The sequence below is a fragment of the Gasterosteus aculeatus genome, chromosome 21 (assembly GCF_964276395.1).
Source record: "Gasterosteus aculeatus chromosome 21, fGasAcu3.hap1.1, whole genome shotgun sequence".
Classification (NCBI taxonomy): Eukaryota; Metazoa; Chordata; class Actinopteri; order Perciformes; family Gasterosteidae; genus Gasterosteus; species Gasterosteus aculeatus.
The window spans coordinates 5000406-5023156 of record NC_135708.1 but is presented as its reverse complement, the minus strand read 5'-3'; the positions used below and the strand labels follow the sequence as shown (position 1 = coordinate 5023156).

Sequence of the window (22751 nt, the reverse complement as noted above, 5' to 3'; positions counted from 1 at the left end):
CGCTACACTGAGCATCTTGATGTTCTTGTGCTGAGAATTAGGATTCAAAGCCATAAAGTAGCAAACTACTGCAGGAGAACGCAGACAAACTTTGTCAAGTCAGTTTGACAAAGATAATATTAGTTGTCCCCTGAGAAGGTTGTGACCTTGAGAACCCAACAGAGTCTCGCAGAAAGCTGTAATATCCCTCCATCTATCTTCAACCACTTATCCAGAGTCGGGTCGCGGGTAAAACAGCTCCAGCAGGGGACCCCAAACTTCCCTTTCCCGGGCCATCAGGACCACATCATCTGCAAAAAGCACCGCTGAAATCCACAGCCCCCCGAACTGTAGACCCTCCTCCTCCCGACTACGCCTCGATTTCCTGTCCATGAAAACCACAAACAGGATTAGTGACAAGGCACAGCCTTGGCGAAGGCCAACCGCCACCGGAAACGCCTCCGCACCCGAACACAGCTCTCGCTTTGGGTGTACAGGGATTGGATGGCACCGAGTAGGGACCCCCTCACCCTGTACTCCCGTAGCACCTCCCACATCATCTCTCGGGGGACCCGGTCATACGCCTTCTCCAAATACATGTGGACTGGATGAGCATACTCCCAGCCTGCCTCCATAATCCTTGAAAGAGTAACAAGCAGCTCCGTCGTTCCACAATAAGGACGAAAAAACGCATTATTCCTCTTCAAGCCTTGGTTCAACTATCAGGCGAACCCTCCTTTCCAGAACCTTGGAGTAGACTTTACCAGGGAGGCTGAGTAGTGTGATACCCTTGTAATTAGCACACACTCTTTGGTCCCCCTTTTTGAAGTGAGGTACCACCACCCCGTTCTGACACTCTTTTGGCACTGTCCTAGAATTCCATGCAATGTTGAAGCGGCGTGTCATCCAAGACAACCCTCAACACCCATTGCTTTCAGCATCTCCAGACGGATCTCATCAATCCCCAGGGCTTTGCCACTACAGAGTTGTTTGACTATCTCAGTGATAACTAACGATAATCCCTCCTTCGCCTCCAGCTCCGCCTCTACCAGAGAGGACATAGTAGTTGGATTCGGGAGTTTCTCAAAGTGTTCTTTCCATCGCCCGATAACCTCCTCAGTTGCGGTTAACAGGGTCCCATCCCTACTGTATACAGCTTGGATGGTTGCCAGTTTCCTCCTGCGGAGGTGCCAGATGGTCTTCCAGAAACACTTTGGTGCCGATCGAAAGTCCTTCTCCATGGTTACCCTGAACCAACCCTCTTGGAAGGTTTTTTTCATTTTTTTAGTTTTTCCTGTGCCGATGTGTGGCTTTCAGAGGATGTTGTATGTGTACAGACTGTGAAGTGAGGCAAATTTGTAATTAGCAATTTTAGGCTATACAAAATAAAATGAATTGAACTCCTCCCACACTCGCTGCTTTGCCTCCTGCAAACTGCAACTGCCTCCGGGGTACCACCGGATATCATAACCTGGAAGACCTCCTTCTTCAGTCGGACGGCTTCCCTGACCACTGGTGTCCACCACGGGGTTTGAGGGTTACCGCCCCTTGATGCATCTAAGACCTTGAAGCCACAACTCACTGCCGCGGCTTCAGCAATGGAGGTTTTGAACATTCACTACTCTGGTTTAATGTCCTCTAGCTTCACCGGAAAAGTCCGGCTACACACATTATCATTCAGGGTGGGGTAAAAACGCAGAGGGGGCATTGGGGGTGGAGAGTTCTGTGTGAGATACGCGGCCAATCACAGGCCTATACCGACAGGTTAAATATGGTTAGTGGTGGTGACACGTCATCTCAGAGAATTATTATCCTCCCATTATTTCATCTGGCAAAAATCCACCCAAGGGCCAATAGATGAACTGCTGCTTTTTAAGAGAGGTTTGGAAAGCCGGTGAATTGAATTAGTACTAGTATAGCGGCTCTCCAGTGAAAGCACTTTATTCATTCATGTAATCTCTTAACCATTCAAAGCCATCATACATCTATGGTGGAGGCTACCGTGCAAGGTTCGGCTATCCGCACACCGATGGCACAGCCTTTGGGAGCAATAAGTTAAGCATCCGGCCAAAAGACACAGCAAGAACAACAACAGAACTGGAGGAGCACAGGATTGCTGATCCTGTGAATTAAGTAAAAATCAAAAAAAAAAAATTAAATATGTCGTTACACTCAGTAATCTGTTAAATTTGCTGATGATTCAGTTACACAAGAGAAGAGGCAGGACCTAAAATACTTTTAGCATATTTGTGATCTTAATGTACGGTTACAACATGTTCATACACTTCAATGCAGGAAGAATACCTTGTTCCTGGCTGTCCTGCAGCACCTCTTCTCATTCTTTCTGTGAACGACCAGACAGCCCTCATTGGTCGACTGTTGAGCCTTATGAAAAACTGGAGCCAGAAATGGTTATATTCTTCTTATTTCATTTGATTTGGGAAGATATGCTTCACTGCCGACGTCACTGGTGCCTGATATATTTCAGGTTGAGACAATTGTCAATTGTCCGGGACAATTTCCGGAAATTGCCAGACCTCTAGTGGGATTCAGTTTATAGCTAACTGGGTTCAGCCTCCTGCAACGTTCTTTCCGTATGTACTTGATCAAATACTATTTTATTTGATTCAATTTGTGACTTCAATCAGATTTGTTTAGAATAAACATCCTTTGAATTGAATTAAACATAGACATTAAGTGAATATAGACAGACTTATTTAGCTGAGGGACCTCATTTTGACGTGACTTTGACGTACTTTTACTTTTGGTTAAAATGAATGTTTCCAAAATAAGAGGTCAATTAACACCATTAGCTAAAATAACAGCAGTGAAATAAATGTTTATTAAAGATGTTTATTAACTTAGTAGTATTACCACTTCACATCAGCTCTGTGGTGTCTCTGATGGACGTTTATGTCAGGGGTCTCAAACTTCGGCCGGGGCGTCCGGGGGTCGTCCAGTGCGGCCCACAACCGCAGTGTGGACGACTTTGGCGTACCGTCAGCACCACCCATCCCCCCGTTACAGTTATCAGTAATGTTACCCAAGTATGCAAACTTAGAAGATTGACAAATTTGACACAGGAACAACTGAAATAAATAAATCACTTGAAATCCCTACTTTTGTCTTTTGTCAAAAAGAGAAACGAAAAAGGTGACAGTCACAACTTGCATCTCTGTACAAATGAATTAAAGCAAACTTTTTCAGTCAAAAAAAAAAAAGGGCCATTCTGTCTTTGTTTTAAATTAGTTGCATTATAAGAACTTGATTGAAATAATAAGTACATATCGCTTCAAACTGAAAAAAATGACATTTACTTCAAATATAAGAATTGAAGTAGGGAACAGTGGAACCCCCCCTCTCCCCCTCTTGGTGAGCCGCGGCCCCCCGTCGGCCCACTGCGACCCACAGTTTGGGAACCTCTGACTTGAAGGATCTGCTTTTTGTCTAATTAAAATAGGCTTAGACCAGTAGTGTCAAACGCAATCTCATAGAGAGTCAACATTAAAAACTGGGACTACGTTGAGGGCCAAACAGGGTCAACATTTCTGAAACAGAAGGGATACACGATCATGAAGTACACAGAGTAGAATTCATGATGAAGAACACAAAGAAGACATACCAAGTGTTTTATAAAACTTCAGGAAAGAAATAAGGAATAAGCTAAATGTCACTGTTATATAATTGAGGTTTATTTCAAAATAACATTATTTTACAACCACACACTTTATATAGAAATTGAACATATATATATATTACACACACACACACACACACACACAGCTAACAGTATTTATTATGTATTTTAGACCTAATGTTTAAAAGATTAGGAATTACTTTTTCAATACATTTCAAATACAGGAGAAGGGCAACATAATCCAAACAAGTGTCTCCTCGTGAAGTGTGTTTTATTCACCACTGAAAACTTCAGTAATAAATTAAACACTCGAGAGTAAAACTCGGGTCAAAGAACTGAAGACGACAAATCTTGACATCATATGAATTTGAAAATCACACAGTATGGAATGTTCTGCAGTGAAGAACTGGACCCGGGAGCAGAAAGCACAGTTACATGATTACCTGACAGTGATGTAGTGCTGCACATATGTTCAGGTTAGAGTAGGTGGTTGGTTGTGATACACACGAGTCTGACGCTGCGGTCCCTGTAATTTCCCCTACCAACAGCCGTGGTTTACCCAACCGTACCCTCGTATTTCTTATCAAGTTTTAGGGCAGATTCTCCATAAAAATGAAGCGGCGTAGTCAGCGTCCTGACCAGGAGCAGATCTAATTAGATATTGGGCGAAAGCAGGGTACACTCTGCACAGGCTGCTAGACTACTGCACAGCTAACAGTGTCCAACCAGGTTCATCCAGAACCTCCTTAATGCCAAAATACAGCTTTGTACTCAACATAGCTCATAACTGAATGCACATGTTGCACTGGATATAATTTTGTCCTTTTAAGATCCGCAAAGGACATTAATGGCCAAACAGGGTTTTTACACTGTTTCAGGAATATTAAATCATCGATGAGTCATCAATCTTTTTTAGTACTGTTGGATGTGACAAACAATGTACTGCTAGAAATCACTAAAGTTAAGTGATTTGTGTAAAACCACTTTAGATGTACATGCTGTAATGCTTGCAAAAGAGAAGAGAAGAAGAGAAAGCAATGCGGAAAAACGTGTAGTGTGATATCTTCACGCATAAAAATCATATTTCAACCATTTGAAAGGGAAACGCACAGCAAAAACAACAATAGTAAGAAACAGTAGAATAGTCCCTGTAAAATACAAACATGTTGTTTCTCTGCACACTCAGAGGGAGAGGGACACCTTTACATGTTATTGTTGCTTAATCTGGATTTAGCCTTCCAGACCGGGGTCCTTTACCAAGAAGCAAGTACAACAGAAAAAGGCTACCACAATCCAACTAAAGTTACAGAGGGTTACCCAATCTAGCTGTGAGAGAAAAAAGGTTTTCTTTTCTATCTCATTATCATCCATAGGAAAAAAGTAAGGAGCTAACACACAAAACCAACTTTATGATATTAATATATGATAAGTCAGTAGGTAGTACTTTTATACGGTTTAATTTCTCATCAGGAACATAGTGTTCAGCATCAGTGACCATGGCGACGAACTCTGGATCAAACTGAATTGAATCAAATGAATTTTACCGTATCACCCTGCAGAGTCTACTGTTCAACTTCACAAGGGTAAACATGATGAGACAGTAAAAAGAAGCAGGGAAAGCAGCAACTGGACGGAATGAGAAATTCATCATAGATATCAAACATTTGGAAGCTTATTCAGGCAACCAATCATATGTCAGCACGCTGCACAGAACAACAGCAACAAAGTCACAGTCGAGTCTCAATTAAGAGGCCCCTTTGTTTGCCACACGTGCCCACACAGGAAAGCATGATTATTTGGCTGGAATGCATTCAGACTTTGCTATTTCGTTCATCTAATAGGGTTTACTTTGTTAATATTTCTTTAGTTCTGTTGAGGTGATGCATCAGTTTTCTGTGCACGCATGTTGCATTGAAATGTGACGTGACTGTTGCTCCTCTGACTGAAAACACACCCTCTAAACTGTTACTTTGCCAGTCTAAAAGTGTATCAAGCCAAGTTGCTTGGTATCTTAGTAAGCTAGGTGGCTAGTCTGCTGAGCGCCTTTAAGCATGAATTCTAGTCATGAACCAATGTCCCTCCTGTTTTTCTTAAAGTCGACTATCGAGGCTATTTCTGCCTCCAGTGTAGATGTTCTCCACACACAGTCATGGAGAAGCCAACGGTCACGCGCCTCTCAGTCCATCAGGGATTCGGTAATGTTTCACAGGAGCCCTTCCCACACTGCTATGTTATCAGACGTTGGGTCCTTTGCTGTAATGTTCCCTGAGGTTGTAGGTCTGATAACATATTGAAACATCACAAACCCCCGGAGGCCCTGCTTGGCCCCGTTTACCAGGATCTCCTTGTGCTCCAGGTTTTCCAGGAATGCCTTGGTTTCCTGGATGGCCAATTCCATCGAATCCCCGAGGACCTTGAATCCCTGAAGCAATGAAGGTATAACACAGCTGTATTTCTGCCTCATTTATGATAAGAACTTTCTATTAAATTAGCTCATCTTTCAGTCAAACCAAAAATAGCACATGGCAGATCATCAATTACATCTATTCATGAATTAATCAGCCGGTGTAGCTTACAAAGCTTAAATACATCTTTCCCTCACATTTCTCTCCCCCCACCTATACTAAGCTGTCACTAAAAGTACTAATTTATTGCAAACAGGGTCTTTGCACATTTCTAATTGAAAATGCAACACTAGAAAGAGCCCTGACGCATTCTTGCAGGCCAGATGCCAGAAAGGGTTGCTGAAATACTGTCGCTGGGTGAAGACATTTCAGGAAATTAGTTTTTTACATACCTGGATGTCCAGGTGGTCCTGGAGGTCCATGGTAACCTTCTCCTTTAATGCCTTTGAGCCCTCTTGGCCCCATATCACCTGGGGACATAACATGTTATATAGCTTTGCATTAGCAACAGAACTTCTATAGATGAGCTGTTGGATTGAGAGATGCAGGAACATAACATTTATGTTCCATTCAGAGCATTTCTGATGTCATTTGTTTAATAACCTGTATTTATTCAGCTTGAATAAATCAGATTGTAAAGCCCCCTCAGGAAAATTTGTTATTTGTGATTTTGAGCTGGACAAAATAAATTGAATTGAAATGACATAGAGTTGATTATCCCTAAATCTATATCACCTTTTAGGCCTGCAGGACCCCGCATTCCAGAATGTCCGGGGTAACCTGGAGTGCCCCTCCTGCCAGGGTAGCCGGCAGGGCCCATGGAGCCTTTGGTGCCTGGTGCTCCTGGCTCTCCCGGAGGTCCCTCCACGCTCTGGCAGGGCTCACACCTAGCTGGAGGGGCCAAGGACTGGAGCAGTGCTGGGAGCTGATCTGCAGGGCGAAGCCAAAAGGTGCTGAGTATCCAATACTGTTTTAAATATCAGATGATATTTCTTAATAGAGTCTGACTCAATAATACGGTCCCTATGGGATTTTAAGAACCTCTGCACTGTTGCCATTATGTTGGAACCGTAGGCAATCAGGAGCCTTTTAGCTCAAAATATATTGTGTCCTTTCCAATCAATTAAATGTGGAATGAATCAAGTTTGTTAATGATCCAATTAGAACTAAGCACATTGATTGACTAATATATTAGATGCTAACTCTGCAAATTGGGCAACTACCTTTGCTGACAGGAGTAACATATATCAATGACGACGTCTGCATCTAATCAGGATGAAAATGTATTTTGCAACTTTATCGAAGTTTTTTACCCATAAGCACAAGTTCATTTATGTTCATTTAGGCAAAGTGTGAGGGGGGTTAAAGCAGCCACCTCGTAGTGCAATCAATCAATAAACCAATCATGGATTTTGGTTGAAGACCGCTATAATCAGTTGTCATCCATGAGGAGCATTTTGGTGTCTTTCAGCTAATTCTTTTGGTTTGACGACTGCTTTGGGCAGGTTAGCGCAGGTTAGCGCACTGGTAGCGCTGATAGCACTGTTGTTGATGTTTGCTAGCCACTAGCCGCCGGCGTAGCTATCGTCATGTTGGGAGTTACCTAGCGGCCATATGCGTGTCACGGTTTGGGTTTCTTTCCTGTTGTATTTTGTAGTTTCATTCTTGTGTCCCTGGTTAACTTCACTTCCTGCCTGTCTCCCCCTGTGATTGTCTGCCGTGTTCCTGATTGTTTCCACCTGTGTCCAATCACCTGCACCTCCCCAGTGTATTTAAGCCATGTGTGTCTTTTGTCCCTTGTCGCATCATTGAAAAGAACCTTGAACTTGTACAACAGCAGCAGCTGTTTCCAGCAGAAGCTTGTAAGAGTGTGCACTGCCTGGTCAGGTAGCAGCAGACAGCCACAGATAGACATGTGAGGAAGCTGTTAGCAGCCTTTGGTGCGTGCTGGGAGGGAGTTTCAGACCAGAGTGTAAAACAAAGCAATACTTACTACGCAGAACATCAGTGCACAGCTTCAGAAGATATTCATCTGAGGGAGGCTTGCCCTGCAACACACACAGTTACACTTGGATTCAGCTGAATCAGCTGTGGGACTGGGAAAAGCCGAGCGTGCCTGCAGATTTACACCCTCTCCTCAACGCTTCGTCCTCTGACTTCACACTGCGCTCCCTCACTGACAGCGACGCTTCCATTAATCCTGAACATAACGGCCCAGTCGAGGCAGGAAATCACTGATGCCTTCTTTCAGCCCATGTATCTTCTCAGAGAAGGGCGTCACTCACAGGCTTCCCAGGATATCCCGGTTGACCTGGTCGCCCCGGCAACCCGTCCTGACCAAGAAAACCCCTGGGACCAGCAGGTCCCATGTGGCCCATGTCCCCTTTCTTTCCTTCAGGCCCCCTGTGGCCTGAGTCACCTGTCATTCCAGTCTGGAGACACAGAAGGGATAAGAGAGGAGGAAAAAAAGCTTACAAAAGAAGAGATTAATCATTATTATTGCTATTGACGCATAAGGATAATTATATACCTTCTCCGAAACATTCCCAGATACTGTTTATCTAGTGTCGGTCGGCATATGTGTAAAGTTTTTCTATACTCAGAACTTTTCAGCATTTTAAGAGTTTATTCTTTTTTTATCTTTCCAAAGCCAAGAGCTGTATGAAGACCAGTGTGTCTGCTCAGACGTAAATTTCCAAATAATAACTGCACAGCGGTAAATCAAATTGTGCAACAAGACATTAAAAGAGTCAACATTAAAATGAATTTATCATCCGATGACGTCCTCCACATGTGAAGGAGACTGGATCTCCACATATTGTGATCTGCACACAGTAGTCTATAGTACTATTTGATATTTCCGTATATATGTGCGCCTTTAGAAGAGAGGGCCTTTGTGATGTAGGCTTTGGCCCGGGGGGCCAGACTTATCCCGGCCTGGGGGTATTGACTGTGCAAGTCTTCTACAGCTTGACAGGCTTCAGAACAAGGCCGAATGGATTATATCTAATATCACAAAGTCTAATTTGACACACCTCTCCCTTCCTTCCCATGGGTCCCCTTTCGCCCTGATGGAAGAAAAAAAAGTGTGGGGTGAGGTGGGGGTTGGGTGCAGAAGTGGGGGAAATAGAGAGACAGTTAGTAACTTCATATGAAATGACAGAAGAACTCGCTGCTTTGCCTTGCTGAACACAACCGTTCACGAAGGAGTTTAGGTCACTGTAATGCATTCTCTGAAGCTTTTTTTGTTTCTAAAAAAAGCTCTGACTGTGGTGTTCTGCTTTCCTTAAAATGCTTCCTCTTTTTGCAATTGCATGTTCTTCTTTACTGGTAGGTGATTTCAACACCCCTTCGCCTGGAGGATACAAATAAAAAGTTCTCTTGCTTTGAGAAAATGTTTTCCAAGGATTTGCATGAGATGGTCGGGGAGTATTTTTTAGAAGCATCGTGATGTCCACAGAGACTGTTTCTTACAGCCCTCATCACCCACCGACCTTCTACTTTGGGACCCTTTGTTACATTCCACCGGCCCCCATAAAGCTCATGTCTGGTGCCAGGTTGTCCTTCAATCAGAGGATCGGAGGTTTGATTCCCGGCTCCTGACGAAGCTTCTGTCCTCAGTGTATGAATGGGTGAGTGACATGTAGGGTGGAAGAGCTTTGAGTGGTCATTAGACTAATAATAGAAATACAAGTACTTTCAGCATATTCACATCTCAAACACCAGAGATACAGCGGCGAGGTTTTCATTGTGCACTGAAACATGATGGCCTCCCCTTTTGGTGTCCAAGGGCTGACAAGCTGATTGGGGCCTCGTATCACTGCGTTGGAACCAGCCACCACACCGTTTTCCTTTCAATCTCTTCTGGGAGTGACTGTCTACACTGAACGCACATCAGTGTGTGTGCGTGTGTGTCATTCTGTATGTGTCATATTCTATGTATATCCTTAAAAATACAAAACAACATTGATGATTTATCAACACATCGGTCTTAATGTGCATCAACGCGCATCAACCTGATTTGCGCTCTTGAATTTTGACAGTGATTTGCCGCCATACGCGCCAGATGTGTGAGACAACCAGCACTTTGGTTTACACCTGCTTTTAAGAGGCTGAGAAGTTTCACCTCAAAACGGAGGTGCGCTTCCACGTGCGGTGTCTTTACATACCGCGGACACATAATTTGGCGCACTTTATGCAACTCCCACTTTCCCCTTGACCCTCCCATGAATGCATACGCATGACACGGAAAAGCACAATTTGCCTTTTTCACTTCCTGCGACAGGCAGTCTGCGCTTTTACCTCCGTGCGCCTTGTTTGTACCTCGCCGCGCTTTAACGCGCACATTGCGGAACAAACATGCGTGGGCACAAAAGCGCTGGTCCACGAGGCCCCGAGTGTGCAGCGTTCTGAGCCATGCACCACAACGTGGAAGTCAACACCTTCCCTGTATGTTTGGGTTTCGCCTTTCCAGTCTCCACCACTCAAAGCTCAAAGTGCATGTCAACACCTGCTGCCATTCCAGATGCCACCTGCCCATCAGGAGCAGAAATAATCCCCAACGGGGAAACATTCAGAGTAATCTGGGGGTCAGTATCCTGCCAGAGGACACTGTCCGATATGGACAGCAGGAGCTGAAGATCGGAGAAAAACACACAGAGAATGAGGAAGGACACCAGGAGAACAGAACGCACTGTAGAGCAAACGCTCATATTTATTTTACCCAGTAAGTATTAGGAAGTCTGTCTGGAGACGAAAATATGTCATTGCAGCAGTAAAATACTTGTGATTCACTGCTGATGCATTTGGACCTGACAGTGTGTCTCATGTAGGCTGAGCTGCTCTTGACACTGTGGAAGTACAGAGTGGGAACATTAGACTGTAAACTGAGAAATCCACTTCTTTTCTCTGTGTCAAGACTACACAACTCGGTCTCAACACACGCGCGCATTGTCTAAACCAGCAGTTCCCAAACTCAAGAATTTGAAGGCCCACCCAAACCTTTAATCACAACTCTGATCAAAACATAAGGTCATTTAATCATCCCTAGTTTAAGAATTTAACCGATTAAAAATGTATTAACGACAATGTATGTTTTGTATACCATTTTCTCCAGAGCTCATATATATTTACTTTAATACTACAACGACAGGCGGACAAGAGCAGCCGTTTCCAGCGAGAGCCGTATTGTTTTATTAATCTGTTCGTTTAAATTGTTTGTGCTTCATCAGTTAATGTTTCACATACCTAATGTGCCGCTAGAATTGTTCAAATAATACTTAAACTGAGAAAAACATGTGCGTTATCAACAAGTGCGTTCTTATCAATCGTAATTTAAATCATAAATATTTTTATAATAATTTCAAACTTTTCAAAATTGAAAATTAAAAACATTTTATTTATTTATTGTGAATGACCTCTCGCGGCCCACCTGCAGTACCTTTGCGGCCCACCAGGGGGCCCAAACTTTGGGAATCGCTGGTCTAAACCCTTTCTGGATAGGAGAAGATCCACGGCTCAGTGATCAATTCGTGCTAATCTATTCCTTGAATGCTCCTCAGCCGGTGGTGTTGGTATCAAGTTGTGGATTTCATAAAGCTTGGCTTGAAGTTGAACATCACCAAATAGTGATGAGGAAGATTATTGTGATGATCGATCAGTTTTGCAACCCTGCTTCTCACAGCTGAAGCCTTATTTCACCTTGGAATTACTCAGGAGGAACATGTTATTCTCGTCTTTCCACCAGCTGAGGATATTTCAGCTCATCTGATCTCTCTAAAAACCTTTTTTTGATTATGTCATCAACAAAAAGTCATTTGTTGCCATGTTGCAGGAATAATACATTCTTCTGCAGAAGGCTTCAGCACTCACCCACCTGTAGGTGTCACCTAATCGAGGCAGGGTGTCACGGTTTGGGTTCTGTCTTATTTTGTAGTTTCTGGCCTCTTGTGTCCCTGGTTAACTTCACTTCCTGCCTTGTCCTATGATTGGCTGCCGTGTCATGATTGTTTCCACCTGTGTCCAATCACCTGCACCTCCCAGTGTATTTAAGCCGTGTGCGTCTCGTGTCACGTCATTGATGAATGTTCTGGAAGTTCAAGTCTGAGTCCACATTTACACATATTTACAGTATTTACAGAAATGAATATTTCTGCCCCTCTGTTTTCAAAAAAGTTTCTGTTCATATGAACCCGCATAAATACGGCCCCGGGCGCCATTATAACTACGCCAAACCTGTAGTCGGCAGTGTAACGAGAAGGATAAAGACGTGCAAACCAATCAGAATTCTCAAAACCAACAACAAGTCGCACACTGTGACGTTTGACAACCTAAAACTCTGTTGGACCGAGTTCACACGCAAACACAAAAACTGAGTTTTCAGAAATCTCCACTTTGGCCGGAGTTTTAAGAAACAATCGTTTTCCGTGATAAAACCTCAGTTTTTGTGTAAATGAAAGGCCCAACTGTTTCCCCATCGTGTCAACGGGGTCTGAGGGTTCCTGGTTCCTGTCAGCATTTTTCTCCCTTGGCCTTTTTTTTGATTTGAAGTCTTGACTATCAGTCTTTTAGTTTCCCAAAGCTCTGCGTCTGGGTCCTGCCTTCCCCGCCACGTGACACGGGGCTGGGAGGCTTGAAGCTGCCGTTTTGACGCCAGCCCGGTCGGCTCGGATGTCACCTTGTGGCCGACTACAGCTTTTCGCTCAAAGGGGGCGGCAGTTTGACCCTCCATCGGGGGGGGGCTACTGTACCCGGTTGCGCTCTAAGGGCTTAGATACCGTAGGACTGATCTCAGGACGACACCAGAACTTCTAGCCTGTGGAGGTCACCTGAGGTCACAGGTGACTTTGCTGTTGTATAAAATACTCGACCTGCGCAGCCACGAGACAAAAGACCTGTGGTCATCCAGGATTCAGAGAACCGTAGTTACTCACGTAACTTTTGTTTTGTATTGATATCATCTTCATTCCAGTTGTTGTGATTTTGTTATTAACAACTGACAGATGTTGAGATTAAATACAACTCGAGTTCCGACCACTATTTAGCTGCTTGTAAGTGATGGGTGGAGATGTTCTTGCCATCCACACCTGCACATATATTTCAAACACAGAACTGAATCTCAACATTGAAAAAAGCTTCACTGCCACCCAGTGGGGGGAGTGCAAATCTACACTCACAGGTACACCGGGAGTCCCTGGATCTCCATCTGTGCCTCGCTCCCCCTGCAGAGACATACATCATGATTAGATGTTTGGACGTTTGTTTGCACACGTGCTGGTTTGTGTGTGTGTCATTGAACGTGTGCAGCGATGGTGAATTAGATGTGTGTGTGTGTGTGTGTAGAGAAAAGGTCATGATTACTACTATCAGCCAATAAGAGCGGCCCGGGGAGGGACAGGGGGGGAATTGGCTACTGGTGACCTTTAACAAGCCGGACTTTCCATCTCTTTTCCTGCAGCACTGTCACACAGCGCTCCTTCCTCTGCTCCTGACGCCTCTTTTCAATTACAGCGCGTAAGAAGGAAGCGACTGAGTAACGGAGCTCATCGCTTCCTCTGTGTTGATGCTCAGACGTTTGATGTCTTAATGATGTGAGATGGACTTTATGTAGTATATTTACTGTCAGTCTCTTAATATAAGGTATGATATGACAATGGAAGATTATACGAAGCCATTGAGACCCTTAAGTCCACACAGCTGTAACGGGATTACTGTAATTATGTTTAAACAGGCCGAGTGTCATCATGTGTCTGTTTACAGAGGAGGTATTATTTGATTGTATTGTGTGTGTGTGTGTGTGTGTGTGTGTGTGTACTGTACTTGATTTAGTTGTGGTTTAATTAAGGACATGATTCTACCTGTTGACCCTGTTCTGTGGAATCGCTGCCCGTGATCTCCTCCCCTGGAAAGGCTTCTTTACCAACATTGGTTTGATGCCATAACTCCTCCAGTGTTGTGAGTTTGTGTGTTGAACAGTGAAGCGTGAGTGTGAGGTGTAATACCTGGCGTCCTCCAGGGCCCGTCTCTCCTTTCCCCCCCTACAGATACGTTGGACATTAGAAGACGTCCAATTTACAGGAAGTGTCACATCCAAATAGAGGCTGGTGGAGGAGTCCGCTCTGTCAGCCGCATGGGGAGTGACCAGAGACGCACAGGACGCCGGCAAAGCCACTGATCAGGATCAGGGCGCCTCCTATTTATCAGCTTTCACGCACGGCTTTTGAAGTGAGAAGGACGACCTTCAGCACCATTGAAATGAATCATGTCATCTAAGCAACGTATGAACAAGTATATATCATAGCAGCCATTACTATCTACAGTCCAACATGCAAACGAAGGCTACAAATCATTCATAGTGTCGTCTGTTACCATTCGTTCTAAACCAAACCATCCAGGTGTTATTTGAAATGGTGCATGTGTGGAAGTTGCGTGTACCACGAAACAAGAACAAAGGTGAATTATGCAGTCACATTCACTACACATGTACCATAATAGATGACTTTCACCTTGTGACCTTTGAACCCAGACAGTCCCGTGGCACCTGGCAGCCCTGGAAACCCCGACTCCCCTGCCGAGCCCTGTAGAAATGAGAGTGTAAATCAATGGCTGCCATCGAAGAAACCACAGTGGTGCTGTTCTGCTGTGTTCCTCAAACTGTCCCATTTCACCCCACGTGTCCCACCATCATGTCCAAAGAGGAAGCACATACAGGGGAAAATAACGCTAGAGTTCTTTCCAGGTGTGTCTCTCCTATTGTGTGTAGAAACTTGCCAGCTGCTTCAGGGTCAGGGGTCGCCCTAAAGGTCACCGAGCCAGAAGCGACTTCCAACAGGAACAATCTGTACCCGTCACCAACAGATACAGGAACGCTTCACACTGTTCGTTAGTAAACGTATGTTCTGCAAATGAGTCCAGATAACTTTTTCCATCGAAGCTAGAAGCTAAAAACGCAAAACCCCAAAACCAATCGGTAGCACAGACGACGCTGAATGCAGCTGTACAGCGTTGGAGGGGTTCTAAGCCCAATGTCACTTCATCTTCACTCTGTGGTGGTAAAACGTTCCACAATTACCATCCACACGCTAGGCGACCACATGCATGTGTGTTTAGCCCGGTATCTCCATGTTTTATAGGCCTTGATACCCTCTCAGTGACACTTTTTTTCAGGCGATTCTCAAAATTCAAAAGTTTTTTTGTGTGATTTATTTCTTCACTCGTAAAATATACAGTGATTTTTAAATAGCAAAAGAGATTCACAATTAAAAACAAAGTTGACTTTTTAATTGCTGAAAACGCGTCACTTGATTCCAATAAAAGTCCAGCTGTCAATGATCAGCAGGACCCAAAGGGAAGTAGGAACTTTCTGGCACGATGAGAGAGTGATGTTGGTTTAGAAAAGAGAAAATGTAAAGCTGTAGATGGGGCACGTTCACGTGCACTGTAAGCCGCCCCCCTTTCACACATCGGTTCAGTGTGTAGTTGTTACCCCTGATTTCACTCTGCGCACTAAAGACTACGATCAACGGCAACAGCAGCTTTGTTATTTCCCTGGACACAGCACACCTAGCTGAAGATGATACAGTGACACTAGATATATAAGAGAGAATGCCTGTAATTATGAGACGATTAAGTAGGTCTCAAAGAAAACACAAAGCAAAAGAAAGCGTTGAAGACAGACTGACAGACAGAGGGGAAGGGGGACCATTGTGCTGGCTAACCTCACCTTCTGGCCTGGTGGACCAGCAGGTCCGGTGGCTCCTGGGTCTCCACACCTCCCCTAAATGAAACACATAACACACCTGTGAGGGCCTTCTGTTGGTGACACAGATGGGCCTCCCATGTGTACTCAGCAAGAGTAGCTGCTCGGGTCGACGTACTCAGCTACTTCCCACCACCGGAAACCAGCACAAAGCAGGAAAGATACGATGTCATTTGTTACCGGTCAAACACTTTGCAATGTTTTCCTTTTAAAACCACCATTCTCTTCACAGCTGCTTGAACAGATCTTGAGCTGGTCGGTGCATCGCAGGTTGGAGCTGCTTGTCGGCACAGTTCACCATCAAATGCATGAAAAGCAGCATTCTGCTTCCCAACCTTTCAGCGATGCACCGTCTGCGCTCCAGGGCTGAAAGTTATGATATCACATCTCTGTTCGGACCATCGGACCAAGTTGCAAATTCCCAAACTACACGACAGTGCAACAACACATGATGGGAGTTCCCCTTGGGTCTGTGGCTACACCCCTGACTTGAGTTCTTTATGGGAAAAGATCAATTTGTCTAAATGTGAACAGTCTTTGGCAGTGTAGCACTTCTATTTAGAAACAATTTCATTCCAAACGAGTTGCCTCCCTCTCAGCAAAACGCTGTTTTCTCTACGGGAACATCAAGAGAAGTGGGAGGGGGGGTTGCAGCAGCACATTAGCATAAAGACTCATTATAAGGTACGCACCTTGGGACCATCTGGACCAAACTCTCCGGGCGGCCCCTGAGGCCCCTGGGCTCCCTGGATTCCCTGGACGGAGAGAGATATGGAGGGAGAGGAGGAAATGGAGGAAGGAAGGGGTGAGAGAATGAGATGGGAGACAGGCGCAGAGCTCTGGGCTGGATGTGGCAGAGTCTGTGATGGCTTAGTCAGAAGGTACTGTGGGGAGATGAGATGCCTTAAGTCCACTCACAATGCACACACACACACTCCCAAACAAACCCATGCACATCCACACGTTTGCATATTGAAGAAAGCATTGTGCCTTTCCCAGAGGAACCGATGAATCCACAGTGGCGTAATCGGATTGACTGTGAGGGACAATAAAAAGTATAATATGAGCTCCAGGTCAATAGCAAGCTAAAGATAACGATGTATATACTCCTCATCGATGAAACGCGATGGCACAACTGTAGAAAACCAACTAACCAACGTTCCACATCTGACATCTTCAGATATTTGTGAGTACGATGTCATGCTCCTCTTGTCAAGGTGTGCAGAACTCACAGACTGCATATGAGACGTGGACAGAGAACCGTCAATCCCAATCAGCTGTTTTTGTGTCACAGAAAGAGTTTGAAGCAAATGCAGTCTAAAAAAAGGCCCAAATCTGTAATGGAGCCATGTTGGGTGTTCATCTACACAGGTTTCCTTCATGCTAATGTGCATGCATTCCCATCCAGTGGTCACTGCACTCTTCATTACACATCTGTGCTGTCTCACTCCCCCCACAAGAGGGCACCGAGCTACAGGCATACTTTCCAGGGACCACATGGAGGCGTGTACTCACACTGCTGCGCTGTGATTGTGTGTGTCCACGTGTAATCTTGTTTACCAGAGGGGGGGGGGGGGGCCTGACTGTGTGTACAGCTGTAAACCCACACACACTCATCTGACTCTGGCTCTAAATTAACAGCCACTCACCACCTTAATGGCATTGCTAAGTAAATCAAATGGGCTCACATGGTGCCTGGGCTGAATGAATCATCTCATTATGAAGGGAATTGTGCTGCTGGAAGACTAATGGGTGAACAGGGGGCCCCTTACTCACTCATAGGTAACCCCTTAGGATTCAAATGTGGACAAAGTAAGTAAGATCTTAATAACCGGCCCACTTTACAGGTTGACACAGATTTGTCCTGTAACTACCGTACACCTTAAACCTACGTGAACTTCCAGTCGAAGGTTGTTTTGACAAGAATGCTTCCAACGCTGAGCGAAGCTGGAAGTGGAGGAGCCCCCGCGGATCACTGAGAACGTGTTCCCTGACAAACGAGCACAATCCTCTAGTGCAGTAAGGTGGGGAGTGATTCCTGCAGGAATCGCGTTGGCTATGAACAAGGGTCAATACTAGGAGACGCCAGCGCATTGTTTCAGCATGTTGGGAAAAGAGGGATGGTGATGTTGAACCAACCAGCGCCCCGTTTGTTCCAGGTCGTCCTCTTGGACCCGGCAAGCCGCCCGCGCCCTGAAAAGGCATCAAAGGGAAACAATCCATTAAAGCTTCAAGACAATTCTAACAAGTCTTGTCGAGTCCCACCGTACCTGAAGTCCCTCTGGGCCCTTTTCACCAGGAGAACCCTGGACACCCTGTGGACGACACAGTAAAGGTGTGAATACATACATGAGGTCTCCATCTTTTCAACTAGTGGATGTATTATGTATCCTCATCCTTAATCATTTGGAACATTTGTCATTCACATCAAAACGCTGGTAAATATAATGAACTGGATTGAGGTGCATAGCTCCTGTCTTCAGGCCTTCAGTGATGTTCCACAAAGTCCTGCCTCAATGCGTCCACCTGCTAATACCTTCATCATGACGCCACGGCTGCAGAAACTTCTCATTTAGACAACAATGCACTATAACTGACCGCACTGTTGATTCTGACGGCCTCGGGCACATCTCTTGGACCACATGACGGCTGACATATGATTGGATAAAAGCTCTAACGTAAAGGCCGGCGCTGACAGGCCGACACTCCTCAAAGCTCACCATGGAATGTCTCATCGTCCATGTGCAGACCAGAAGACGAAGGACGGCCTTGTCCGTCGTGTGTCTTAGTGTGTGCACGTGTGTGTTTGTGTGTGCGTAGGCGGGCTAGAAGTGGCTTTACTAGAACACAGAGATGTATAAAAGCACCAATGAAATAGGAGCTCTCTCTTATGTCGTTAAAAAGCAGTAGCTTGTAATATGGACAGAACGCTCAACTCTCAACGCTTAACTCTTGACATGCATCACATGATCACATTTTAGTCACTCATTGCATCCAGCCTTCTGTAGGGCATCAAATCCACATCAACTCACCGGGGCGCCTTGAGCTCCAGCAGCACCCTGCACTCCCTGAAGACACAACAGACACGTGAGTATTTCTCCCCTTACAGGCGGTTTGCCATGTGATCATCATCGCTCATTCACATGTTCCTGTGGAAAACACGACTGAGAAGATAAAATGTGGAATATAATTCACACGTATTTATAGAATTCATCAAACTGTAACGACAATGCAAAAGATTGATTCCGTGTTGTGTGATTTAATAGTTATTATTATTTCACATGTAAAATACAACAACCCTTTTGTCCAGACATTAGCTCATCAAAGAATGACATATTTGTAAATAAACACTATATACAGAATTATATATCCATATAAAAGTTGTCCTATCTGTTGCGCTGCAGGGCCTCGGATCGGTGCACATTAGTTTACTACTTTTGCTCGAGTGTAGAACTTCCCTCTCGTCTCAGCTACGTCACACAAAGGGAACCGTCGTGAACTTGTGTTACTGTTTGGGGGTTTGACGCACACGTTGTGTGGTGAGGAGATCTTGTGAGGCGGGAGCTTGTTAAAACCAAAATGAACAGCAGCAAATAAACTCATTTTTAGATAAACAGACACAACAAAGCACGCAATAAAGTTTTAACCATCCTCGAGATCGCAAAGCCCCCTACACTGTTTGCAACATCCACGTGTTCCAGCGGGGGCCACGCTAACATGCTAACACGCTAACACACGCCCGCTGGCAATGTACACGTGAAACTAGCTGTAAAATATGTTCTGTAACTTAGTATTTTGAGAACTGACCAGATTCTCTCCGCTTCCGTGCGCTTGTCCCTCTTGACATATTTGCCAAGCGTCACCAAGCGTTTTCCCACCTTATACATTTACCCGCTACTCGCTGCACGCGGCGGCTCCACCCACCAGCGGATAGAACGCGCTCGACGCCGAGTTAGGTTGAGGAAAAATGTGCTCTATAAATAAGAATAACTGTAGCGCTGGTTCAGTTCTTTAAGTACGTCACCATGAGGTTGAAGGCAGTTTCTTTTTGTTTCACTCTCTGCAGTCACAGAACGTACCACAACTGAATGAGTCTGTTTACCTCTGAAGTGTCTCGCCGCACTACGTACACGAAGCCATACGGGCCACATATCCCATAGTTACACAAGCCCACCACAGCCCAATAAATGAGCAGATGACACACTGGTGGACGACTGGACAAGAGGAAATAGAGAAGCAGCAGGCGAGCTGACTGACCTGTGAGCAGCCTACGCTGCTGCTTGGGCCTGGTAGAGCCTGAGGAGACTCAGAGCCTCACTAACTAGAATGGGGACGTAGAAGACCGACAGTTGGCACAACCATGCAATAAGAAAAACCCATTTTATATCAAACTCAAGCTTGGTCACCAGGCAGAGACGGAACAGGAGACATTGTTAAGTATCTTCATCCACGAGGAAGAGATTCAAAGGACAAAGAGACGGAGAAACCCTCCAGTTGATGTGGTTTGGCCATCTGATGAGAATGCAGGCAGATACAATGCCCATCATAATTAAAAAAAGACAACCATGGTTAAAGGGTTGGTTTGTGTGTCAAATTACAACCGTCCACCAAATAACAAATTCCCTCCAAAAACTGTGGGAAAGGCGCCAGTAGGCAGCGCAATCCTGAATGAAATGGTGGCAGGAGAGGTAAAGGGGACGAGACAGTCAGCAAGAAGTATGTGAATATGTGAAGAAAACCGTGAACTTTGTTTGTTTGGTCTGTCGGGAGAAGCTAACCAACAGTGTTGTGGTCACAAGTAAGCTTAAAGGTTCCATCCAAAGCAAACACGCTCATTTACCAACAGGAACTATTGGGCCCCCGGCGTGCACAGACTGAGAGACGGGTAACTGTCACGAGAGAGCTCTCAAAGCTAGCTACGTAGTAGCTGACCCGCCCACCACCTCCAAAATCCCCCCCACGGTGGCAGACGCTGCTACTGGCTGCCTGCAGAGCCATGGTGAGCCAGATGCTCGGCCCCCAGTAGATGAAGTTGCTCTACACGTGTTATGCATGCCGACATGGGAAGCATCGTTTTTAATATAAAAATGTTCAGACAAACGATTTGCTGAGAAAAGAAAAACCAAGAAGCTTAAGACAAGCGGCCAGCTGCTACACAAGCGCCTGTTAACTCTGACCTCAAATGACGTCACCACCACAGACAGCATGTCTGTAAACTGTCATTATGAATAGCCCCTCCTGTGTGTTTGGGGGGGTCTAGAAGGTTCTTCATCTGCCTGCTTTGTGTGAGTTGTCTTTGGAAGCCTCTGTGTTGCACGTCTTGTTAGTACTTGAGTAAAACAGCACCGGCAACGTCTCCATGATTAATCACCTCATCAAATAGCTTACTGAGTAATGACAGGAAGGATTCCCAGAATAACAATTTAAACATGTGTATATTGTGTACGTTGTTATTCTGGGAATCCTCTTTGTGGTATCGAGGATTCTTAAAGTAAAGGTCTGTTTATCTGCTGCCAAAAGTGTTAAATGCACATTGAAGAGTACCTTGAATTCAAGCTGAAGTCCTATTATTATTATCATATTATTTGTAGTCAGAAATAATCTCAACGTGATTTCTAAATGTATCACTTTCTTCATTTAAAAAAAGAAAGACTTACTTACACCATTTATGCCCCAGTTTGTCTTGAAAAACAAACTTGTACCGATGGGTTTGAATGCGAGCGTCAAGGCTTGCTTTGTTGAAATAATAATCCCAGAAAGTTGGAAAAGTTTGGAGACAGAACACATCCTTTAGTATTTGTATTTATTTAACTACATCTGTAATCCAGCAGCTGGAGAAGCTGGAACCTGCACGTGAATTTAGGAAGTTACTCTGAATTTATATTAAATTAAACCCAAAAGGCTTCCCTCTGATTTGTACAACGTTCCCATTTGATCAGTAAAACATCTTTTACAAAGTCGTCTTACAGCCAACAGTTAAACTACTAGTAATTATAGGGAAGCAATGTGTGATAGAACGTATTTTAATCTCCCTGTGACGTGGAAACCAAACATGGCTGCATCTGAAAATCTATAAATGTGGGTGCAGGAAAATCATTGCCTGATAATAAGAGGCTGACACCAAGCTGATTATTTTTAATTTGTTTGACTTGAGTGTGAAACATCAAATCCAACAGTGGAGCTTGAAAGCTAATGTGGATGAAAGAGAGCAGTGTTACATGGGGGGCTGTTTGGGATTAAAGAGCAAGCTGAAAGCCTCAAGGCTTCTGTAGGGCTCATTAACATTCAATGGAGCTGTCATGGATGGGTGGACAGAAATGATTTACAGTCAATGGAGACCTCAGGCGGAGACCACATTGTGTGCTCATTTAGTGCAGCAGATAACATCTGCTTTTGACTCCCTTGCTGTGAAGTTCTATTCCTGTCCGTTCTATGGTAACTGGCATAATGCTGCATGGTGGTCCAAATGCCGTTTCAAACAATCTGCCTGGAAAAAATCCCCCGTGCGATAGTTGTCATTAAAGCCGGTAAACTCCCAGAAACAATACAGAGGACATGACTTCCGTGTTTGCTGGTCCTGACCTGAGGCTTTCACAGGCGTCATGGGGAAGGAAATTCAGTAGACCCTGGTTACGTTCCCAGTTCCCCAAATGGTGTCTTAGTGGCACCATTTAGACGTCATGGTCCAGGACCCTGGAGGGGAAACACTTCCTGGCCCCTATGGACGTAAAGCAGCACACGTGACCACCTGCTGTTAAGTGAACTAAGTGTGATGGCAGCTCCGATCCCTGAGAAAGAGCGTGTTTGCTTCTAAAAAGTAGCAGCGCAGTGAATACTGAGAGCAGGTGTACAACTCTGAGCCCGATCACCGACCAACGGGTCGACCTGACAAACACTACACAGCAGTGGAAGTCGTCTCCTGCAGCACAAAGCTCAGCATGTCGCTGTTTGGTCGAGTCGTGTGGGTTTCTGC

At 44.9% G+C, this 22751-nt stretch overlaps 1 protein-coding gene across 1 annotated transcript in view; it reads right to left on the bottom strand.

Annotated features, from left to right (window-relative positions):
• Positions 1–2818: 2818 nt before the first annotated feature.
• LOC120815228 (uncharacterized) overlaps positions 2819–22751 on the bottom strand; it is a 33225-nt gene continuing 13292 nt past the window's right edge. Inside the window, exons 12-25 of the mRNA XM_078096957.1 lie at positions 18811–18846; positions 18049–18093; positions 17918–17971; positions 16471–16533; positions 15743–15796; positions 14526–14597; positions 14022–14057; positions 13197–13241; positions 9057–9089; positions 8307–8453; positions 8015–8069; positions 6757–6951; positions 6414–6491; positions 2819–6038 (exon numbers count right to left, since the gene is read on the bottom strand). Of these exons, the coding sequence (XP_077953083.1) occupies positions 5851–6038; positions 6414–6491; positions 6757–6951; positions 8015–8069; positions 8307–8453; positions 9057–9089; positions 13197–13241; positions 14022–14057; positions 14526–14597; positions 15743–15796; positions 16471–16533; positions 17918–17971; positions 18049–18093; positions 18811–18846 (1101 nt within the window). The 3' untranslated portion in view covers positions 2819–5850. The remainder of the gene's footprint in view (positions 6039–6413; positions 6492–6756; positions 6952–8014; positions 8070–8306; positions 8454–9056; positions 9090–13196; positions 13242–14021; positions 14058–14525; positions 14598–15742; positions 15797–16470; positions 16534–17917; positions 17972–18048; positions 18094–18810; positions 18847–22751) is intronic.